A 21,733-nucleotide genomic window follows, 5' to 3' on the forward strand; every position below is an offset into this window, starting at 1 on the left:
CAACACCAAGTGGATGAGAACTCCGTATACGTTAAAAGTCATGTTCATTTAATAACAGAACACTTTGAGGTTCTACAGATAAACATCTTTGTACATGATATTGCAATCTGCTAGAATAGTTATTGTATTTACATAGTCCTGATACTGATACAACCTTGATTTAGCTGATAACATTATTCCCAATCTGTGTCGAAGAAACCCGCATCTTTCATCTCGGAATAATACACGTTTTCCAAATGAAAATTTTCTTCCTGAAATTTCGAAGCAAAAATCAAGATTACAAGGAAAGCTGTCTTTAAACAATAGCAAAATGCTTGAAAATAAACGGCACTAACCTGAAAAAAGTCTGTTTGGAATGTTATGAACAAAAAAGGAAGGTAAAATGCATGATAAAAGACAACCGCCACACGATACAACCTGTAAAAAAAGTAAACAAGGCTTTAATTGCCAAAGAAGAACAGCTAAAAACGGTATTCTCAGTTAAATTAGGATCTGACCAGAAACCAAATGCAACACCGTTTCCAGTGAGGCCACAAGCAATTGTTGCAATCGCATTAAAAATGAACATGACAGCAACATACTTGTAAAAGGCAATTTTCGCTGCATGAAAGGAAGGAAATTAGGCAGTCAGAAACAGTTAAAAAACGTCATGTTAAACGAATACTCACCAGGCAACGTTTCTCTCCATCCGGAATGGTACATAAACATTAGGAAGCCATAAGCAGCAGTGAGCAACAGCTTGTGGACAATCAACAAGCTCCATTTCACATGATTCCTATTTTCATTGCTGTCGACAAATAATGGGATCCCAAACACAAGAACATATAAAGCCTAACAAGAAAACAAGGTGCAATCATTCTTCCATTATACGATGCAGTGCCACAATAAAGCACAGATTCCGATAAGAAAACTGAAATTGCATGCTTTTTCATTGCCTCAGCAGAAATCCATATTTCATTCAGCAGTATATTTGGCATGAAAAAATAAGTTGATTTGACATGTGAGAGAGCACTAATGTGTTTTTTGTATCTCCATTAAGATAACATGATTTAAACAAGGACACGAACTCTGCATTTTGGTAAAAACCAAAGAAATACCTTCAGCAGTATATCCAAGCCAACAACAAGCGTTGAGATACCAAAAGTCCGCTTCATTGCTTCTAAGCCACCTGCATTATTTCCTTGAAGTAAAAAAGCCACCAAGCTCACTTCCAAAAACAGCATTCCGGAAGTAGTAAACAATGATAGCAAGTTCCATGACAACTCTCTCCTAGATGTGCACTCCCATGCCTGGAGTCACCAAAGATCAAATAAAACATATATTAACCCACCACTCTAGTCACAAGTGAAGGAACAGAAAATCCTAGTAAGCTAGAAATGAGCATCAGAAAAGCAAATTCCAATGCATATGGATAAACTTTTTAGGTTTAATTTCTCATATGTTTCGTATATTACGCTAAACACATGCACTTTTGATATCATTTTGGTTCTCGATGTCAAGCGTCTAATTTCATTACGTGAAATTGATAAGGAATCTCATAAATTTTCAGACAATAGAAAATAACCACAAATTTTGTATGTTTCTTTTTTAATTTTATAGGAACAATATGTGACGGATTAATAACCGCTATAATAGTTTTAATAGTTCCGAACCACCAATTTCCATATTTTAACTAAAGAAATTATGTTATAGGCATAAGAACCGAAACAAGAAAAGCCTAAATATACGGTATTAACCCAATTCCATAAAATGTCATCATAGCCCCTTGAGAAATAAAAGGAAAATTACCAGTTTTCTCAAAATAATGGAAAGATTCACACTAACATAACTTCAAATTCAACCAACGAATCTAAAAGTTTGATAAAGATTGAAAAGAATTTTTTTTATCTTTTTCAGACTTTATCGTAGAATATGAGTACTTGTGTTGATCGTAGAAATAATATACTCACTACAACTTTCTATTAATTTAATTAATAATTAAAATTCGGGAATGAAAAATACAGCAAAATTTGACTCTCTTTTTTTAAAGGTAAAGGTCAGGGGAAAAGAAACAATAAATCATTTTTTTAAAATTGAATCTAAGGAAAAATAAATAAATCAAATTAAATTAAAATCAAGTAGCTTCTCCAAAAGTTTACCTTTAATTTATATGAACTTTTTATTTGTTTATTTATTGTAACAAGAAATCATGGCTTTTTCTATCCCTAGTCAAGACAGTAAGTAAGAAATAGTACAGTCAAATCCCAATCCTTAGGTATGACACTCAAATAAAGAAACATTTCTGCCAACAACCTTTGCTATATTTATGAACTAATCTATAAGCTTAATTCACCACTCTGCTACACAGAAATCTGAAGAAAAAGAACACTTCCATAAAATCATTTTCTGGAAAAAGGCATAGAAATTGGTAATTGCCGTCTGAACGGAGCAGTCTTTATACATGAATCAGAACAAACCTGGAAAAAGCACCAAGCAAGATTGAGAAGTGTGGCGAGCCAGAGCGAGGCGTTATACGAAAGGATGATGTATGAGCGAGAAAGAGAGAGTTTGGGGAAGCTGTGTCTGGCTTGAAGTATCAGGTACAGGACGAAGAGGAAGGAGGGAATGATGAGAATGGCATTGTGCCAGAACCCGTGACATTCGAATAGCCAATCGTAGAACCCGTGGGTTGAACCATTTGAAATCACGCCACGTGAATCGGAGACTTGCGTTATCACTGTCTGTGGAACCATAGTCTCTGAAAGGGGAATTGCACGGGAGAAGAAAACCCTAATTTCTTGATTTTGGCATATATGGAGCTCGGCTTCAATTAACTTGTTGCGTGACTCACTGGTTCTAACAACATCTTTGACCACAACATCACTTACGTATCATTAATTTATTTATTATTACATAAATCTTCCAAAGTTAAATTAAATGTATCTATCATCCAATTATTATGGAACGAATTTTATTATTTTAAAATGGTACATTATTAAATATGATTTATGTAATGAATTTATCGTCTACAAATATACAAATAATAACTTTATATTGTAAAATAATTTTATTTCATATTGCCACGTAATTCATTTGGTAAAATATATATAGTAAGTAAATGTCATCATACTTTTCTTAATAAGAAATTCAAAAGTTAAATTTGGTAAACAAATATAATTAATCTTTTTAAATGAAAGAAAACATATTAAACTTATATTATCTAGAACTATTAATAAGATTATTGCTTTTCTAAAAGAGTTTGTCATTATTTTTATTTTAATATACATATTTTATTATCCATTTTTTTATCAATATAAATGATTTTATTATTATATTTTATAACATTTTTTTATTTAAATTTAATTAATATCTCTGATAAAAGAATTATTCATAACTGTAAAATTGATTTATTTTATAATTAATTTTAATTTATAACTATTTTCTTTAAGAGTTAAATTTTAGATTTGACAAAATTAGTCAAAATGTGTTCCATATATATATATATATATATATATATATATATATATATATAAACTTTATTGATGACTATTTTAATAAATTTATTTTGTTAATTATCTTTGTTCTCATAAAACTTAAATAATATATTATTCAAAATTCCATCTTATTCTCCCTTAATCCAATTTGTTATTGATCCAAAAACACGTCTTGCTCACAAGACATCGCTCAATATTTTTTTGTCTTGCTGGCGTCGATTATCTTTTCTTTCATTTCATCCTTACATAACTTTTTGTACTGTCAAAATTCTGTATAAATAAATAGGAAAAGAAAAAGAGGGAAACCGTTACAAGATGCACCTCCAAAGTTTCCAACCTATAACGTGTCTCCCTTTGGGAAGAGATCCTCAACTCCCTCCACAATAGCAGGATACCACTCCAAGACCCTTCCACTACTCATTTCATTTTCCTCTTTCTCCCTTTTCTTCTTACACCAATGCCTCTCTAATGCAAAATACAAAATATATTAGGTTAAGCCAACCAATGAATTTGGATACTAAATTTTCCTGATTCTTCCTATTTTGAAATAAATTCCTGTTTCCAGACACAGATCAAAGCAAGTTTTACCATATCTTTATAATACATGTGTGAGGATGTGATAATTTTTTCTGGTATTTATTTATGTCTGTTTACTTTTCTTGGATTCTAGATGGATAGGCGAAGAGTGTACGAAAGGCAGAACAGCTCTTCCGGGACGCCGACGACGCCTTCATCGCCGGGGAGCACGATAACGCCAGTGAACCGCCACGCGCGTACAGGTTCCACTGGCTCCGCCATGGCAGGTATCCGAAGAGCACAGAACACTGCCACCAAGGCCGCCGCACAGAGACTCGCACAGGTCATGTCGCAAACGGACGACAATGGTGAAGACGACGATGACGTTCCTCTCGACTACTCCTCAATCACAGGCGCCGGAGGCATTGGCTTCGGTGGTGGAAGACCGATGCCAAGTCGCTCTCCCATGGTAACTTAACTAACCACCTTCACCGTTTTGGTTGCATATATTTCCTCATTTTCTAATTGAACGTGATTCGAATTTGATGTTGTTGTTGCCGCTGTTCTATTAGGCAGTTCGTAGCATTCAGGACCCAGCAGCGTCTGCAAGGTCCCGGTCACCGATGGTAATTTGGCTTGATGATCTGATCGCAGTGGTTTATTTGAAATTTGTGTCCGGTGTTAGTTTAGGTGTTAAAATTGTTCTGTTTCTTTTAGTCAGTTCGCTCTCTTCAAGATAAAAATCCATCTGCGAGATCACGTTCTCCTGCGGTAACTGGATTTTTCGTTGCAATGATGTATATATTCATATTCAAGGCTGCTTAATTGGAATCACACAAGTTGATGAACACTTTTGATTTTGTTTCTCTCAGTCAGTTCGCCTCACGCAAGATCCTTCGCTATCTGCTAGATCTCGATCCCCAGCGGTAATTAGCTTCTCTGCCTACCATTTTAATGGGAAATACTTTCGACACAATCTCTACAATTTACTAATAAAATTATTAAATGATTTGTTTTACTCTGTATGATGAAATTTACTTTAGATTTTACAATATTTTAAGAAATCTTAAGATTAACAAAAAAAAAGTGTATTAGAAGAGTGTAGATTATATTAGTATCACTCATTAATTTAATTGGACACAAGAGTGTGAAAGCTATTTCAATAGGTAAGGTTTTAAAGAGTGTTTAGGTAGTTATTTTTTAATCTACCAAGTTTGGTTGTTAGTTGGAGTTTGAATAAGAAGAGGAAGGCTTTTTCAATGTAAGAACCAGATGACACAGATTTGTATATTTATATATATTTTTTAAATAGTTGTTATCCTTTTTTTACTATTCCTTTGATTAAAACATGCATTGATTTTTTTTTCTAAAACATTCTTAACTAATTAAAGTGTTTTATTAAAACATTAGATATGTAAAATGAATGAGATATAAAGTTTTTTAATCTAATTTGATAATACAAAGACATACTTATATTTAAAGCAATAATATATTTTTTGAGTAATTTATTGTTTTAAACTAATTTTACTATATAACGTGAATTAATTAAAGTGTTTTGTTAATTAGTTGAATGGAGGGACTAATTTGTTAGTTTAGAATGAGTAGTAATTTGATAAAGTTGATGAAACTTTGATTTTGTTAATTTGCCTTAGTCAGTTCGCGCTGTTCAAGAGCAGCCACAATCTTTGAGAGGCACATCTAACGTTCGATCATCTCCCGTTTTAAATGCTCTTCCTGCTGAGCAGACACCCACAGTACTGAATAACGCAGAACAACCACCCTCTGCTCGTTCGGCGTCGGGAAACCGATCTTTGGACTTTTCTCCCTCTTCTCGCGCTATGATATCGACACGGTCAACTCAACCCAGTAGCGCGAGCATTGATCAACCTCCCTCTGCTCGCTCAACCGTGGGCCGTCCCAGTGGACTTTCTAAGGTGGTTCCCATGGTGCCTCCTAGTGTACCTATCACCCTCAGACCAGCCTCTTCTGCTGGTGTTCCACCCTCTGAGCCTCTTACTGATGTTAGAAAAGACAGAAGGTATGCTTCTACTCCTGCTCTTTCTTTTACATTTCCTTAACAAGAAAATATCAGACACTGAAGTCATAGAAACTGTTGTTTTCCACCACTGAAGCTCCCACATACGAGAGAAAGACAAGTGGAATGTGTGGTTTCTCATACTGGAGTTCTCCAGTACTAAAGAGAAGGAACAACTTTTTTTTTTAACAACTTTTTTATAGAATACGTCTAGTCACTTGGTTTGTTTGAAATTATTTTAAAAATGGATCAATCACATTTTACCAGTTTTAAAAAAATTATCAAAATTAAAAAAACTTTTTCCTTAAAGAGAATTGTGCTCGGAGTGATATACTTCCTTGTAGTATTTCTTGCACTCTCTTCTCACAACTCGGATTTCATTTTCTAAAAATAAAAGAGGTTACTTTTGAAAACATAACCTAAAGTAATAATCATTAATTAAAAATTATTGAAATTATAATTAATTTCAAATATATAGTTTTTTTTTTCCACGATTTTAGCTGCTGATTGGAAATTCTAATCAGCGAAAATATTTCATTCATTAACTTGAGAGGTTTGATCCAATTGGAAAATTCGGGTGAAAAGTCATTTCATGATTGGTCCACCTAAACTAATAAAAGACTAAATCTGATAATGAATCACAGTTTTACAATCTTAAGTTTTTAAAATGCACGTCGTAAATAAAGTTAGGGATGACATTCAGATCCAAAATTTGATCTCCCACGCTAATCATCTATATAATGCTATATGATTTTTTTATGTCCTGTGTAGATTGTCTCTTGATCTGGGTAGTATGAAGGTAAGAGAAAGCGCCAATCAGCAGCAACCTACTAATGAGCTTGAAGACGAGGTAGTACATGGGTCCATGCGCGATCTAATTATTAGGGTCATATGCATGCTTTTGATGTCCTTTTTTTTCATATCGGTGGCACTAATCAAGCTACACGTTCTGTATTTTACTTACTCCTTCCTCCCTTTCATCCCCATTTAACTTACGGCCTTGCATTTCTTAATCTTCAACGGGTTCGGCCATGCATGGCTCCTGTCTCTTTTCAGGAATCTACTAATGCGATGTGAATTTTAATGCAGCTTGATATGTTACAAGAAGAAAATGACAATTTGGTTGAAAAGGTTTGAGCATGTTTTTTGTAAACATTCAAGTTTTGAGATTCTAAATGGATGTTTGTAACATTGTAGAACAAAGAATCGTGTGTATTTCTTTTTTCTTCATTCCATCTGTTGTTCGGTTTATATTTAGATAAGATACAATAGTTTCTTTTTAGATTCAGATATAATTTGTGCTAGATTATATTACTAGCTTAGCATTCACATGCGAATGTTTATAATTTGGCTGAATGCAAATAACATGGACTTTTTTTTCATTATAAAAGCTGATTTTGTTTATAGACATTCATTAATTGAAAAAAATGTGTGTGTATCCTCCGCAGGTTCGACTTGCAGAAGAGAAGTTTGAGGAAGCTGAATCAAGAGTCAGGCAACTAGAACAACAGGTAATACTTTTGAGGGATAGTGTCCATCTCGGGCAATGTTTGTCTCTTTGTTAACAAGCAAACCATTAGGAATGTGCTACTGCAATATTTTAGATGTGGCTATAAGTTTACATTAGTACCCTTATTATCTAAAATGAAAAAAAAAAGTTTTAATGCAGAATCATACACCTGATGATGTTCATATCAACCAGGGAAACGTGAGACACATTTTTTTTTACAATAATGGATATTTGTGCAAGTAAATATGATTTAGAAGTTTGTCATCTCCGGTTAGAAAAATTATAGGGATCAATAAGTTGTTTTTGACATTCACGATTTCATATAACATATAACATGTTTTTAACTTTGAGTTTGAAATTACTTTGAGTTTGAAATTAAAGGGTGAATGACAAGGATGACTTTAATTTGTTTTTCTCATAAGTTATACATTTTTTTTTAAAAATAATTAATATTTTATTAATATGTTAAAAGTTGTACATGGTAAAGACAACATTTAATTATTTTTGTTTAAATCGAAGTCATGCATGATAAATATGATTAAGTTGTTTTATTTTTAAACTGAAATCGCATAAATATGACTTCAGTTATTTTATTTAAATATGGTGTATTTGTATATACAACTTCAAATTAAAAATAAAATAACTGAAATCATTCTCATTTTAAATAAAAAGTTGGAAATTGTCATTGTTATATATAAAAATTTCAATAGAAAATTATTCAAATTAACGACATTTTCAACATTTTTATGAGAGAAAACAACCATCATCTTTTTTTTTTTAAATTCATGTTATATTCTTTAAGGAATTACGACTAAATGGTAAAAAAAAATCCTCTAATATGCTAATAAATAACTAAGAAAAATCAAACTTGTAACTCGTTGACAGATTTTATGGATAATTATCACTTTTTGGATGTAATTGTAATTTTATCAGTCTCCCAGGCGCGCCTACTTCTGCCGTTTGATCTTTAAATAGATATATTATAGTAATATATTATTTTATTCTAATTTAATTGCATTATTAGTGGAATTTTCTATTGACATTTAATACAACTAGTTTTCTTGAGGTTGGCGTACCATTCCACAATTTTGAATTACATGGTGGGATACATGACCATTAGTATAGAAAGACTCTTACATTGGCATCATCTCATGTTTCTATGTCTGTATCGTTGTATGGTTCTACTGGTCAGAGAGCATCAAAGACTACTAATTATCAATAGTCTTGCACATCTTTTCGTATAGGTTGCTAATCTTGGCGAAGGTGTAACTATGGAGGCTCGCCTTTTGGCCAGGTAAGTGGTAAGCTGGCGAAGGTGTACCTAATAAATTCTCTCCTTACAAATTATACACTTCGATACAATATTAGATCATGAAAGCAGGTACCATGAAATGTGAGTTAATATAGAAAAAGAGAATTGAGAAACAACTTATGGACCCTCAATTAATAACGGATCTTATTTTGGTATCTTCTCCAAATCAAACTAACATGAGGGCATTTTGATAACTTCAACACTGGTGGTTTGCCTTACATTTAACTCCACTTACCATTTAGATATGATTTATAAGAGCGTTGATTTCCACTTATAATTTTTCGAAGTTTTTTTTTCATTAATCATTTTATTTATTCATTTATGATTATTTTTCTACAATAAACTTAACATTCACAATTTATTGAATCCATTTTGAAGGATGGAGGCTTTTTCTTGAACAGTGTAAGTTGAGAGAATGCATTAAACAAATTTATAATGAGTCAACTTTGTTTTAAGAAGGAGATAATACACAGAAACACATTCATTGGGATGATGATGTAACTTTTGTTAGTCTATGCATATGTTTTATATGAAGGTTGAGGATAATAAATATTCTCTTTGGCTGACTATAACAAAGAAATTCATATAAATTCAATGTGAGTGTGTCCTTTAAGAATATTACCTACTACAGCGGGAAAAATAGACTAGATTAACAAAAAGATATAGTCAAATCAAGATTTAATTTTTTTGCGTTAAGTTGTGCAATATACCTTAAGTGATCGGGTAAGTTATCTTTCATCACTATTGTTCGTTTTGTTCTTCAGGAAAGAGGCAGCACTGCAGCAAAGAGAGGTTTGTCCTACTTTCCTTCCCTGTCTAAAATTTTACTTTGAACCTTTAGAAATTATTCTTATAATTCTCACAATTCTTAGAACTTATTAAGAGCGAGTTTCTTATTTAAAGACAGCATTTTAATACTAATAAATTGCTACAAATTATTCCAATAACGAAATTGCATAAAAGCAGATTCGTAAGTTTAAGAACCTTTTTTTTATCATTGGAGTAATGCTTTTATAATTAACTTAAGAGAATAAAATACCACCAACTGTAATTCTTTTTACACATATTACTAGGCGATCCGAGCCAATTTCACTGACATGGAAAATCAATACACTGAACATCTTATTGTGTTTAATGTATGTATATATATGGAAACATGTCGGGAACACGTGCATGCGGAAGTCATGTCATTGTCACCCAAACTTCTCATTAAAGTGAGATTAGGAAGTCGAATGATGAATATCTTACTATTTTCAGGCCGCTCTGAAAAATGCACCAAAGAATCTTGGTTTTCAAGCGTCGGATGCTGAGGTATCCAGCAATTTACCTTGTACGTTTCATATTACTGCTTTAAATCTGCTATTTGAATGCGTGGAATATTTTGTTTATAGAATTTCAATTTAAATTTCTCATATTTGGCATAAGGACGAGGCGACGGTTGCTTTGGAAAAGCTACGGCTTATGACTCAACGAATCATACTCAACGCGGAAGAAATGGTAGGTTTAATGTTAATCGTAATGTGTTTCGTTTTAATTTTAATAGCCTTCTGCGTTGTTATGTAGTGGCTTTCCGTTTTGTTTCGCAGGAAGAGGTTGCTTTAAAGAGGTGTTGGCTAGCTCGGTATTGGGGTTTATGCGTTCAACATGGTATGGTCATCTCACCATTTGTATCATTTACTTTTGTTTAAAGTCAGAATGAACATTTTAAAATTGATGGGTTGTGTGTGGTGAGTCAAATTTATTCTACATATATAGTTTCACGTTTTTTTTACCAAAAAATAAATAAATAGAAAGAATGAATTCAATTGGGTTTGTTTGGTATATATATATATATATATATATATATATATATATATATATATATATATATATATATATATATATATATATATATATATATATATATCAGAGATAAAGAGAAAGTAATTAAGAAAATAAGAGAGTTATACACGAATTTTTTATTCTATTTTTCATCAATTGGCTTTCATCTTTCTATCTCTTTTATTTCTTTTCAATTTCTTTTCTATAAAATATCTTTAGTTTTTTTATTGTATTTTCATCTATTTTTATTATTTATTATTTTTATTTATTAGCACATAGAATATTATATTGTAATTAACTATAAACTAAATTTAATATACTTGAGTTTATTTATATTGTATTTAATTTTTTTTAACATTATTTAGTATTTGGAATTTTTTTATCTATATAATTTTTTATTAGTTTATTAAGAGTTTTTTTTTGAAAATTTTTAAGAAATAAACTCTTATTTAGGAATATATATATATATATATATATATATATATATAAAGGTGAAATTTCAAAATAATTAATATCTGTATTTTTTTAATTAAAATAATAAATTACATAAATTAAAAATTATTTTAAAAAATTATAGGTGTTGAGGAAGTATTATTCCAAAAACTTCTTAATACGAAAAAAATCAGTAACTAACAAGATTAAAAATTAATCTATTCTAAAATCTAAATATTATACAGTTCCATTTTGAAGCTAGCTTTAACAAAACAAAAGTAAATGCAGTATAAAAAGAATATAAAACAAAAATTATTTTAATTCCGCCGAAATTGGGCAAATAAATTTGTGGATTTTGTATACAAAATAACATGCAATTTCATCTTAACGAACTTACTTTCTACTTAGGATTAATTATGCTTTTTTATTCAAAGAAAAAATAGGGAGAATAAAAATACATTGATGGCACTTAAATATATGCCAGGTATTCATGTTGATATTGCTGAAGCAAAATACAAATACTGGTCTATGTTCGCCCCGAATCCGGTTGAAGTTGTATTAGCAGCAGGACAGAAAGCTAAAGAGGAAGCAGGTAACATTAATTACTTTCGAATTTCTTGTGTTCTATTTTTAAGTTTTTCCACCATTCTTGAAAATAAATAAGGATGATTAAATATCCGTGAGTTTTGTTCTACATGGTAGACCTCGATGTAGAGGATACAGAAATTCGACGTGATATAAAGGAACTTTCAGGAGAGGGAAACATTGAGAACATGCTTTTTGTCGAGCAAGGATTGCGACAATTGGCTTCACTAAAGGTTTCTTCTATTATATCCTTATTATATCCTTATTGCTTCAAATGTAGTACTGAAATACTGACATGTGTTTTTCGCACGCAAATACAATGTTGTGAATTTATCCTTACCTTTCTTCAGAAGAACTTCTTCTCGTATTATTCACTAAGATATATGTTAACTCATTATCAATAGAATCTTACTAATTAAGGTCGTCAGAATAAGGAGAAATTGCTATTGGTCCTAAATTAAATCTACTTGTTACTATTATACAATTAAAAAATCTTAAAACGTGTCAGGTGGTATACTATTAAAAAGGCATCTTTAGTGAAATTTTCATTTTATTAACAGAGATTTTTTTAATATACATGTGATCTTTATTTTAAAATTTAAAAAATGTTAGTATAATAATAAATAAATAATGAACTAGTAAAAAATTAATATGTGTCGTGTGAAATATTCTCAAAAAAATGTATGTTAAAATATCTTCTTTCAGTCTAGAACACATAATAGCTTTTTATCTGAAATGGATCGAATATATGATAATGTGTAAGCAAGCGTGTATTATCTTCCCTGGAAGAGTGTGCTAACATGAGGTGCTAGAATCAGGGGTCAAAAAGACGTAAAACTAAAGTGCTGTTTGATTACTATTATCAAAGAAAGAAAATAAAGATAGAATGGATAATTTGGACATTGAAAATGTATGAAGATTTTAATTTAATAATAAAATTTAAATTACTAGTCTATACGTAATTTTTTTTTCTAGGTAAATTTTATTTTTACCATCCATCTTGTGCATGGTTTTCAGTAAGTTGGGTCTTTATTGAATAGAAACATGAGTCCTTTAGGCTTTTAGTCGGTTCACCAAGGAATTTAAAATCTAGAAATGCCCTTCTATCCATATTTTTAACTTTTGTCGGAAAGTAATTTTAATACTTTGTTTTTTTATAGATACTAATTATGTTATTCAGTGAAATGACTACTAACAGCCATACTATTTTTAGAGCTAATTTTGCCAACAACATGGCACTCATGACATTTAATTCATCTGTTAACATCTTATTTTGACTGCTAAAAAAATTATTCTATCTATGATTTGATTTCTTCTCCATGACTGTTTTGAAGGTAGAGGAAGCATTGGCGTTTGTATTGGCTCAACATAGGCGACCAAATGTGTTAAGATTTGGCTTTTCAGGTGCCCGATTCAATATTCACTCTAATTTTATAGTATGTTTAGTACATTCTCATCATCTTATTTGATATAGTATACATTAATTTGTCTCCATTATTCATTCAACCTTTATCTCGTTTTACATATGCACATGTCAAAAGCATTTCATAAAAATCGAAGAGAGAGATAAGAATGTTATTCCAAAGTTGTTGTCGGAAGAAAAAAAAGATGTTAGCTTTTTCCGCAAATGCTGTTGTCATATGTCATTTAGCTTCTGTTATAAATTTTGCTTATGAAATTATGAAAGATGGAAGAGAATCCGTATGATCATATTGTTAAGAGTTATTTAAATAGTAGAATCACACTATTAAGAGTTATTTAAATCCACATATTCATTTACTCAAAGATTGATATATGTAAGTTCTGACACTCTTATTTGTTTGGTGTAGATGACCTAAAACTACCGGTTGAAGGGCAGTGTGATGCATTTGGTAAGCTTTTTGGGTTACAGTTTCCATTTTGCCCAATCACGTGTTAAAAAGCTGAAACTTAATGCAAGTGGAGTTATAATGTTAGATGGGAGTAGTAACTGAACCCTGCTTTGAAACTTTTGAAGTTGAATAACTTTGGGACTTTGATTTAGTTTACTGTATTTTTTTTTCAAATATGAGATATGGAGTATGTTAAGTGAGAATTATAGAGGTCAGATGCATACATAGTCTTGACCATTCAATCTGATGTTACATGTTTTGTCTACCTTATACCTTATCATCCTCACCACAACTTGCTCGTCTGTAGCTTTATTCACATTGACACTCGATAACATAAATTGATATTTAATTGGATTGATGTTATTTATGTATAAATATTTTATTTTCAGATTTGAGTCAGGAGGAGGCTGAAGATGTATCTTTTAAACAGGTATTTAGCAATTTCTAAGTATGTGAATAAAAAAAAAAAGAGATTTCATCATATTTTTTTAAGATTGCTGTAAATTAATAGAAGAACGATAAATTAATATAAATATAAAATCATTTTTTACAATCATACATTTATAGCATTTATTTTCCTAACTGTTCACTTTATTTTCATTTTGAGTATATATGGACTCTTATCAATCATGTTTGATTAGGCTTGGCTTGCTTACATTTGGAGGAGAGCAAAAAATCATGAAATAGAACCTGACATAGCATACGAGCGTTTACAGTTTTGGATCAATCATAACTCAAAGATTCCTAATTCACAAGATGCCGTTGACGGTATTGTCCACCCCTTTCCTACCTATCAATTGTAATTTACCTGCAACAGCCCTATTAAACTTTTCGTGTAAATTAAGCTTTTGCTATTATAGTTCTGCACAATGCTGTCACTTTTATGGTATATTTTAGCATGTAATAAGAAAAGCAGTATTAGCAGAAGATATAACCATAAGTATCGTTTATATATTTCTTGGTGGTTCTACTTGCAAATACCATGAACTGGATCTATTCAAAAGGAAATTCACTTAAACAAATATAATACCAACGAAATTTGAATTCAACCATGTAAAAATTGATATCATTTTTGATCTAAAATCTTAAAATAATATATTAAAGGATCTTTCACTTTTATATACAGTATTCTATTTTTTTTTATTTCTATATAACGTGAAACTTTGATTCAAATCTGCATTTTAAACCGGCTGCAGCAGTTAAAAGATCCAATGTTATTATTCTATAATGTTATCATTCTATTTTTTTGTTAGTATGTATTAAGTGAATTATAATCATGTAAATGATACTTTCACAGGCAACAAACTTTTAGGTTCATTTAATATTATATTTTACTTCTTTTTATAAATACAAAAAATTATGTAACGTGTGTGAGAGTTTCACTGCTGTTATAACCTTCTCTTGCAAATATATGTCAATGCTCCTACTTTATTCCTTTTTCGCAGTTGAACGTGGACTTGCCGAAATCAGAAGGTTGGATATTGAAACGCAACTATGGGATGAATCACGCAGAGAGCTGGAGCAAGATGCTGACAACTCCAACGTGCCTGGTCGGTCAGACTTTTAATATATTTAAATTAGGTTACAACATTTACTTTTTCACATTTTTTAAATGGGTTTTGTAATTTAGTTAATCAAGAGTTGGAGTAAAATAGGCTATAATTTTCAGTGTATCATATTTTACAAAACAATGTTATCAATTATTATGATAATTTTAAAAAATTATAATAGATTGGATTTATATTTTGTTGTGGTTTTTTATGAATTTTACATGTTTTAACACATTCGCAACGTTTTGCTAATTTTTCTAATATTTTAACAGTGCATATAATTTATCATTTATATTTAATATGTTAAAAAATAGAAAAATATTTTGGATTTAATTTAAAAAAATTATAATAATTATAAAAAAGTGAGGTTAAATATCGTTATTAAAAGAAAATTGTTTACGTTTATAGTTAAATATAAAAAACAATACAGGAATGAAAAATAAATAAAAATATATGTTTTAGAAGATTATATATGCCTTTCTCACAATGTACTTTAAAAGAGTTTAATACCATATGGTTAGAAAACGATAAAGACTAATTTTATAGTTAAAGATCTTAACTCTTTGTAAAAGATTATAATTTTAGAGTCAAACATTACATTTCTCTAAGCTCCAAATCATGGAAGAACATACAACATTCATTCTCAATGGACAAGATAATGATTTTGTAAACATGTCTATGTGATTATCATTCATGACTACTCGTAAAGCAAATATCATTAATTTCAATAACGTCTCTTAAAAAATATACTTTAACATAAATATGTTTAGTTCTCTCGTGGTATATTTAATAAATGCCTAAATACATGACATTTCAAATATTGCAATGAATAACCTAGTCCTGCAACATAAATTTTTCTTTATCTAATTTATGAGTCACCTCGATAATAGATTAAATTATCACTAATTGTAAATTAACTTTTCAATATTCCAAATAGCATTAAAGCATACCCATAAATAGATTTCCTAGTGTCCACATTGCATCCATAGTTTAAATTGACAAACCCTTATTCCATAACTTCCATGTTTTTGATAGATCATCCCTACACAAGTTTAATATTGTTATATTCAAACATCTCTACACTTACTTCAAAGTCTTCCAATGAGCATGCTTAAGATCTTCCATGAATTTGTTAACCACACTAATAAAATGTGATAAATTTGGTTTATAACACATCATCTTGTACATTATGTTTTTCATTCGATTAGTATATGGAATAGTCTCTATCTCCTATTATCTTCTTCTGAACTAAAAACTTTAATAATTTATAACTTTGACCAAAATGTACACTTTTAGGTTTATATTTATTAATCCTAAATATGGTAACAACTATAATAACCTTTTTGAGATAAACAATACACTTTAATCATATGTTCCCTCCCTCACAACACTAACACTGAGATCATCATTTCAAACTTTGAAGCTTAATTGTTTGTGGAATTATTTGATCTCATTTTATGGTGATCGGGACAAAACTATAGATTCCTTTTTTTGGTAGAGTCAAAAAAAGGGCTTTGTAGATTTAGGCTCCATTTTTTTCTTTTCACGTCGACCAAAATTGATCTACAAAGATAGATTTTGAATTTCTATTATCTTGATACTAATTTGCTTCTAGAATTTGTGGCATGGAGTGATAGTGATGGCTGACTCCTTTGTGGTGATAAAATAGTGATTGACTAAAACCAGAACCTACCATGGCTACATGTGAAACTTATGGATCACTGTTTCAGCATTTATTTTTTTAGATACATTAATTTCAGAATGAGCATTCCAAAAGTTAATTTTGAATGCTGAAATACTTTTCGAAAAGGCTATTCCAGAACACAATTTTAAATACATTCCAAAATGAATCTTCAGGAAGGTATTCTCAATTCGAAAATAACTTCCGAATCAACCTTTTTGGAAAAAAAATGATTATTTCGAAAAATATTTGAGTTCGGAAATACATTCAAGAATAGTTATTCCAGAATATAAAAATAAGTTATGGAATTCATTTTCCAATATAGAAATATCTTTCAAACATCCAATTTGAAATGTATTTTTTTTTATGCATTTCACATTAAGTGTTTCCAAAAATACTTCGGAGCACAAAAAAAAGAAAAGTGCAGGAAGAAGCACTATGCAAATCAAATTTACCCACATTATAATCTCCTTGCGATCTTCCTCGACATCTCATTTTCTATAAATTTTGGATAATGATATTTTGACAACATTTTTTTACAATATTTTAACATCATTTACGTGTCATTTTGTGATTGGCCCAAAATTACTGCACAATCAATAATAATAATCATAAACACCAACCTGGACCAATCACATAATGACACGTAAATGGTGTTAAAATATTGTCAAAAAAAATATTATCAAAGTATATTATCCATAAATTTTAGCTTTATGGATCATGTCGATCTTCTTTTAAAACAATTTGGTTGACATTTTTTCATGCAATTCATTGCATCGACATATCCTTCTTAATTCAAAGTCATTCTAACTACAAAAATATTTACCGTAAAAGTTGGTAGTCTAAGACAAAAAAAAAATGAAATTAAATATTGCAAAATATTTTATACACATACAAATCACGTATCTCACAACATATTCTAAAAGGAGTTTAACATGACTCTATAACAACAATAAACTATTAAAACAATCATTATTGAAGAATAACACAATATAAAAAATAATAATGATGACAGGGTGAGATGAAAACGAATTTATTATCTCACGTTCATCTTCAAAAGAAAAATCAATCCTCGTACCCATATACATATCTAACGGGTATAACACTTTTATTCCATCTTCATCTCGATCAAATAATGGGGTGTATACTTATTCTCATTCACGTACTATTTTTATCACTATTTTAATATCAATTAATTACTTTTTATAAAAAAAAATTACGATAAAGAAAACATGATATTATTAAATATTCAATATCAAAATTATGTATTATTGTTTTTCTAAAATCAAACAATTTTAAAAAGTTATAATTATAATTGTATACATATGAAATTAGAGTACAAGATAAAATATTATAAGAATCAAAATATTTATTAAATTTGCAAACCTTGATGAAATGAAAATAATAAAATTAAAAAATATTTTAAAAATATTATAAAGAAACAGGTATCCAAGCTTAAAAATATTTTAAATGTCTATTTATTTTCTTTCTTTAGATTTTATTTAACTTTTTATGTACTGATAAAAATATAATAAAGAACTTAAACTAAATCAGATAGAGAACAAATATTAAACTAATAATAATTAAAATTGAGTATACATTTTTTATTTTTCTAAAGTTCAATCTATGTTAGATAATAATAAACAAGATTCATGACATTGAAACTTATTAAATGAACTAGATAATAAAAATAATTATATTTATATCATAAAAGTAAACTACAAATAAATATTAAAAATGGTAAAAATGATTAGATGTACGTCTTGAAAATAATTTCGTACACATTAAATGAATTCCCATAAATAATAATAAATATATAATTAAGAGAGTGATAAGATGAAAAATATCTTAAAATTTTTAAAAAAAATCAAATATCATAGTAATTTTAACTATTAAGAGATATGAAAATTATTTTAACAAAACAAAAGTTTTTCCTGTGAAAAAAAATTAAGGATAAAAAAATTAAAAAATATTCTTTTTATATTACCTATTAAATAAAGATTCATGTTAGTAAATATTTGAAATTGAAAGTCAAACTATTTTTATATGAAAAAAATAAAAATATTGAAAAGAATATAAATACTCAAATACGATACATAAAACTATTTGATCGAATATAATTAACAATAAACAATTTGAATATAATCATACAAAAAAGTTACTGATGATAATACACAATTTTACAGTTTGAATATAATTATAGAAAAATTACGTCTAAAGACATGAGTTGATTATATATATATATATATATATATATATATATATATATATATATATATATATGTTATATATATGGGTTTGCTACGCGCGTTTTTTCAGTTGGTACGTTTTAAGGTTAAGGGTATTTTAATAATTTTCATTCTCAAAACTTAAAAAAAAAAAAAACCCCAAACCCTTACACTCACCTCTCTCATTCCTCTCAATTCTTTTTCTTTCATCTCTCTCACTCCAACCTTTTTCCTGTCATTCCTACTGTAGTTCCAATTGAAAAAATCAGAAACATTTGCCTTTAAACAATTTGCCTTTGTAAAGAGTTGAGTCATTAACATATTCACCTTCAGGCAAAGGTTCATTCAAGATCTCTTCAATTTCACAATCTTTACTAACCTCTCTAATTTCATCATTTGCATATGTGAATCATCATCTCTAAAAAAAACCCTCCAGGCCAATTACCAATTCTTTTGGATGTCATTATGCTTGTGAAAATTAGATAAAATTATATACGACAAAAATTATAAAATGAAAACTTATTATAAAGTCATTTTTTGTAAGAAATTGTTTAACAATGAGTGTTTCTGATTTTTTTTCCAGGCCAATTACCAATTCCTTTGATGTCATTATGCTTGTGAAAATTAGATAAAATTTGATAAGACAAAAATTATAAAATAAAAACTCATTATAGAATCATTTTTTGTAAGAAATTGTTTAACCACGAGTATTTCTGATTTTTTTCAGGTCAATTACCAATTTCTTTATGCTTGTGAAAATTGGATAAAATTAGATAAGACAAAAATTATAAGATGAAAACTCATTATAAAATCATCTTTTTGTAAGATTGTTTAACGACAAGTGTTTTTTATTTTTTCAATTGGGGCTACAGTAGGGATGACAGAGAAAATATTGAAGTGAGGAAGATGAAAGAGAAAGGGTTAAGAGAAATTTTTTATTTTTTCAATTGGGGCTACAGGATGACACAGAAAATATTGGAGTGAGAAAGATGAGAGAGAAATGGTTGAGAGGAATCAGAGAGGTGAGTAAGTTTCTTTTTTAAGTTTTGAAGATGAAAATTATTAAAATACCCTTAACCTTAAAACTTAGAATCCATGATATATATAAGAATATTTTTGTCTATTAAAACCCGGTACACATTGCTAAAACGTACCAACTGAAAAACAGGCGTACGCGCGTTAGCAAACCCCATATATATATATATATATTATTTAATAAATAATAAATACTTTAATAATTTAAATGAAAAAGTATTAGGATATGTATAAAAAGAAATATAAATATATACTTATTTATCTTCGTCTTCATAATCAATTAAAAACAAAATCGGTATTATCTTTATCTATACTCGTATTCATTCAATACAAAAACCTTAAAATAAAAACAATTTCAAATATTACTAAATATGATAAGTTTATTTCTCTATATATGGTAACCCTACACAATTGACTAACTAAACAATAAATGACCATTTAAATTAATTTATGTCGGTTATAATTCAGTGGACCATTTTCTAAATTTTTCATAAAACTACAAAATTTTTACAGTAAAACATGTCATTAATGTTAACATTGGGTTATGTACTTGTAATGAATGCTTGTAAAGTTTACATAAAAACCGAAAAAAGTCAACAAAATAGATGAAAATGGATAAGTATGGTGCTAAGTAAGTGAGTAAGAAGCAACAATCTAACTTGTAGTGTTGGCAGAAAGCTATGAATTTTCTTGTCAGAACATTAATATAGAGACCAACTACATTAAATTTTATTCACAATAAATTTGTGGTCATCAAATTTTAAAGATAATTAGAATTAGAGATGTCACAATTTCTCATGATTATTTTCACTCGTTTATATAAATATTTAAAATATTTGAAAATATAAAAGTACACATTGATTAATATAGAAGTACAAATTAATAAAAACTTGTGAAATATTAGAGTCTAACTAGGATCTTAATCTTAACAATAGGTATTATAAGAAATTTATATTGATACAATTGATATATAAACATAAAGAATATATTAAATTTCCTATGTGAGACTTTAAAAAATAAAAAATAAAATATAAATTCAATAATATTATTATTAAAAAATTTTCACTTGAATGAATTTAGAAAAGAGTGATTGAATGAATTTGAGAGGATTTGAAAATAAATTTTTTTTGTTGTTTATTTAAGTGGATTTGGACGTGAGAGTGAATTTGAAAGTAAATTTTTTTAATCTTTCATATCAATCAAATCTTATGTTAATTCTCACAAACGTTTCTTCCAAATTTACTCTCATATACTTCCAAATTCACTCAAATAAACAACAATAAAAAATTATCTTCAAATCCTTTTAAATCTACTCCACCACTCTCTCAAATTCATTAAAATAAACAAAGATAAAGAAAATTCGCACGAAAATTTAAAAAATAATATAACACCACACCTGACACATTTAACATAAAATAACTGATGAAAGATTTTATGAAGTCTTTAAGGCTCTTTAAAAATTATATAAAAAATTAAAATAGTCATAGTGAGCACAATTAAAATGAAATAGATGTACAATTTTTTTTAATCAAAATATTGCAACATATATCTTCTACTAGTGGGAAATATAAAGTTATTAATTATTAAATTCTAAGAATTAGATTTTGTAAAACATAATAATAGCATAGAATAATATTATATGACCATAAATTTGAAAAATTAAAAATATTTAACTACAATAATT

At 28.8% G+C, this 21,733-nt stretch overlaps 2 protein-coding genes across 2 annotated transcripts; one reads left to right on the forward strand and one right to left on the reverse strand.

The window, feature by feature from the left end:
• Nucleotides 1–27: 27 nt before the first annotated feature.
• LOC108343210 (protein CANDIDATE G-PROTEIN COUPLED RECEPTOR 2) lies at nucleotides 28–2,848 on the reverse strand. Its single transcript, XM_017581330.2, has 6 exons — nucleotides 2,457–2,848; nucleotides 1,098–1,289; nucleotides 669–831; nucleotides 498–600; nucleotides 336–417; nucleotides 28–251 (listed from the first exon to the last, which is right to left on the reverse strand). Exons 1-6 carry the CDS (start codon nucleotides 2,730–2,732, stop codon nucleotides 174–176), a joined length of 894 nt encoding a protein of 297 aa, XP_017436819.1. The 5' UTR covers nucleotides 2,733–2,848; the 3' UTR covers nucleotides 28–173.
• A 1,295-nt stretch (nucleotides 2,849–4,143) lies between these two features.
• LOC108341552 (coiled-coil domain-containing protein SCD2-like) lies at nucleotides 4,144–15,166 on the forward strand. Its single transcript, XM_052879610.1, has 20 exons — nucleotides 4,144–4,458; nucleotides 4,562–4,615; nucleotides 4,707–4,760; nucleotides 4,862–4,915; nucleotides 5,642–6,027; nucleotides 6,796–6,874; nucleotides 7,114–7,155; nucleotides 7,473–7,535; nucleotides 8,779–8,828; nucleotides 9,611–9,638; nucleotides 10,104–10,157; nucleotides 10,272–10,343; nucleotides 10,433–10,493; nucleotides 11,584–11,691; nucleotides 11,814–11,917; nucleotides 13,019–13,088; nucleotides 13,514–13,555; nucleotides 13,945–13,985; nucleotides 14,197–14,323; nucleotides 15,001–15,166. The coding sequence occupies exons 1-20, from the start codon at nucleotides 4,144–4,146 to the stop codon at nucleotides 15,120–15,122; spliced, it is 1,926 nt and encodes a 641-aa protein (XP_052735570.1). The 3' UTR covers nucleotides 15,123–15,166.
• Nucleotides 15,167–21,733: the final 6,567 nt, after the last annotated feature.

The sequence above is a fragment of the Vigna angularis genome, chromosome 6 (assembly GCF_016808095.1).
Source record: "Vigna angularis cultivar LongXiaoDou No.4 chromosome 6, ASM1680809v1, whole genome shotgun sequence".
Lineage (NCBI taxonomy): Eukaryota > Viridiplantae > Streptophyta > Magnoliopsida > Fabales > Fabaceae > Vigna > Vigna angularis.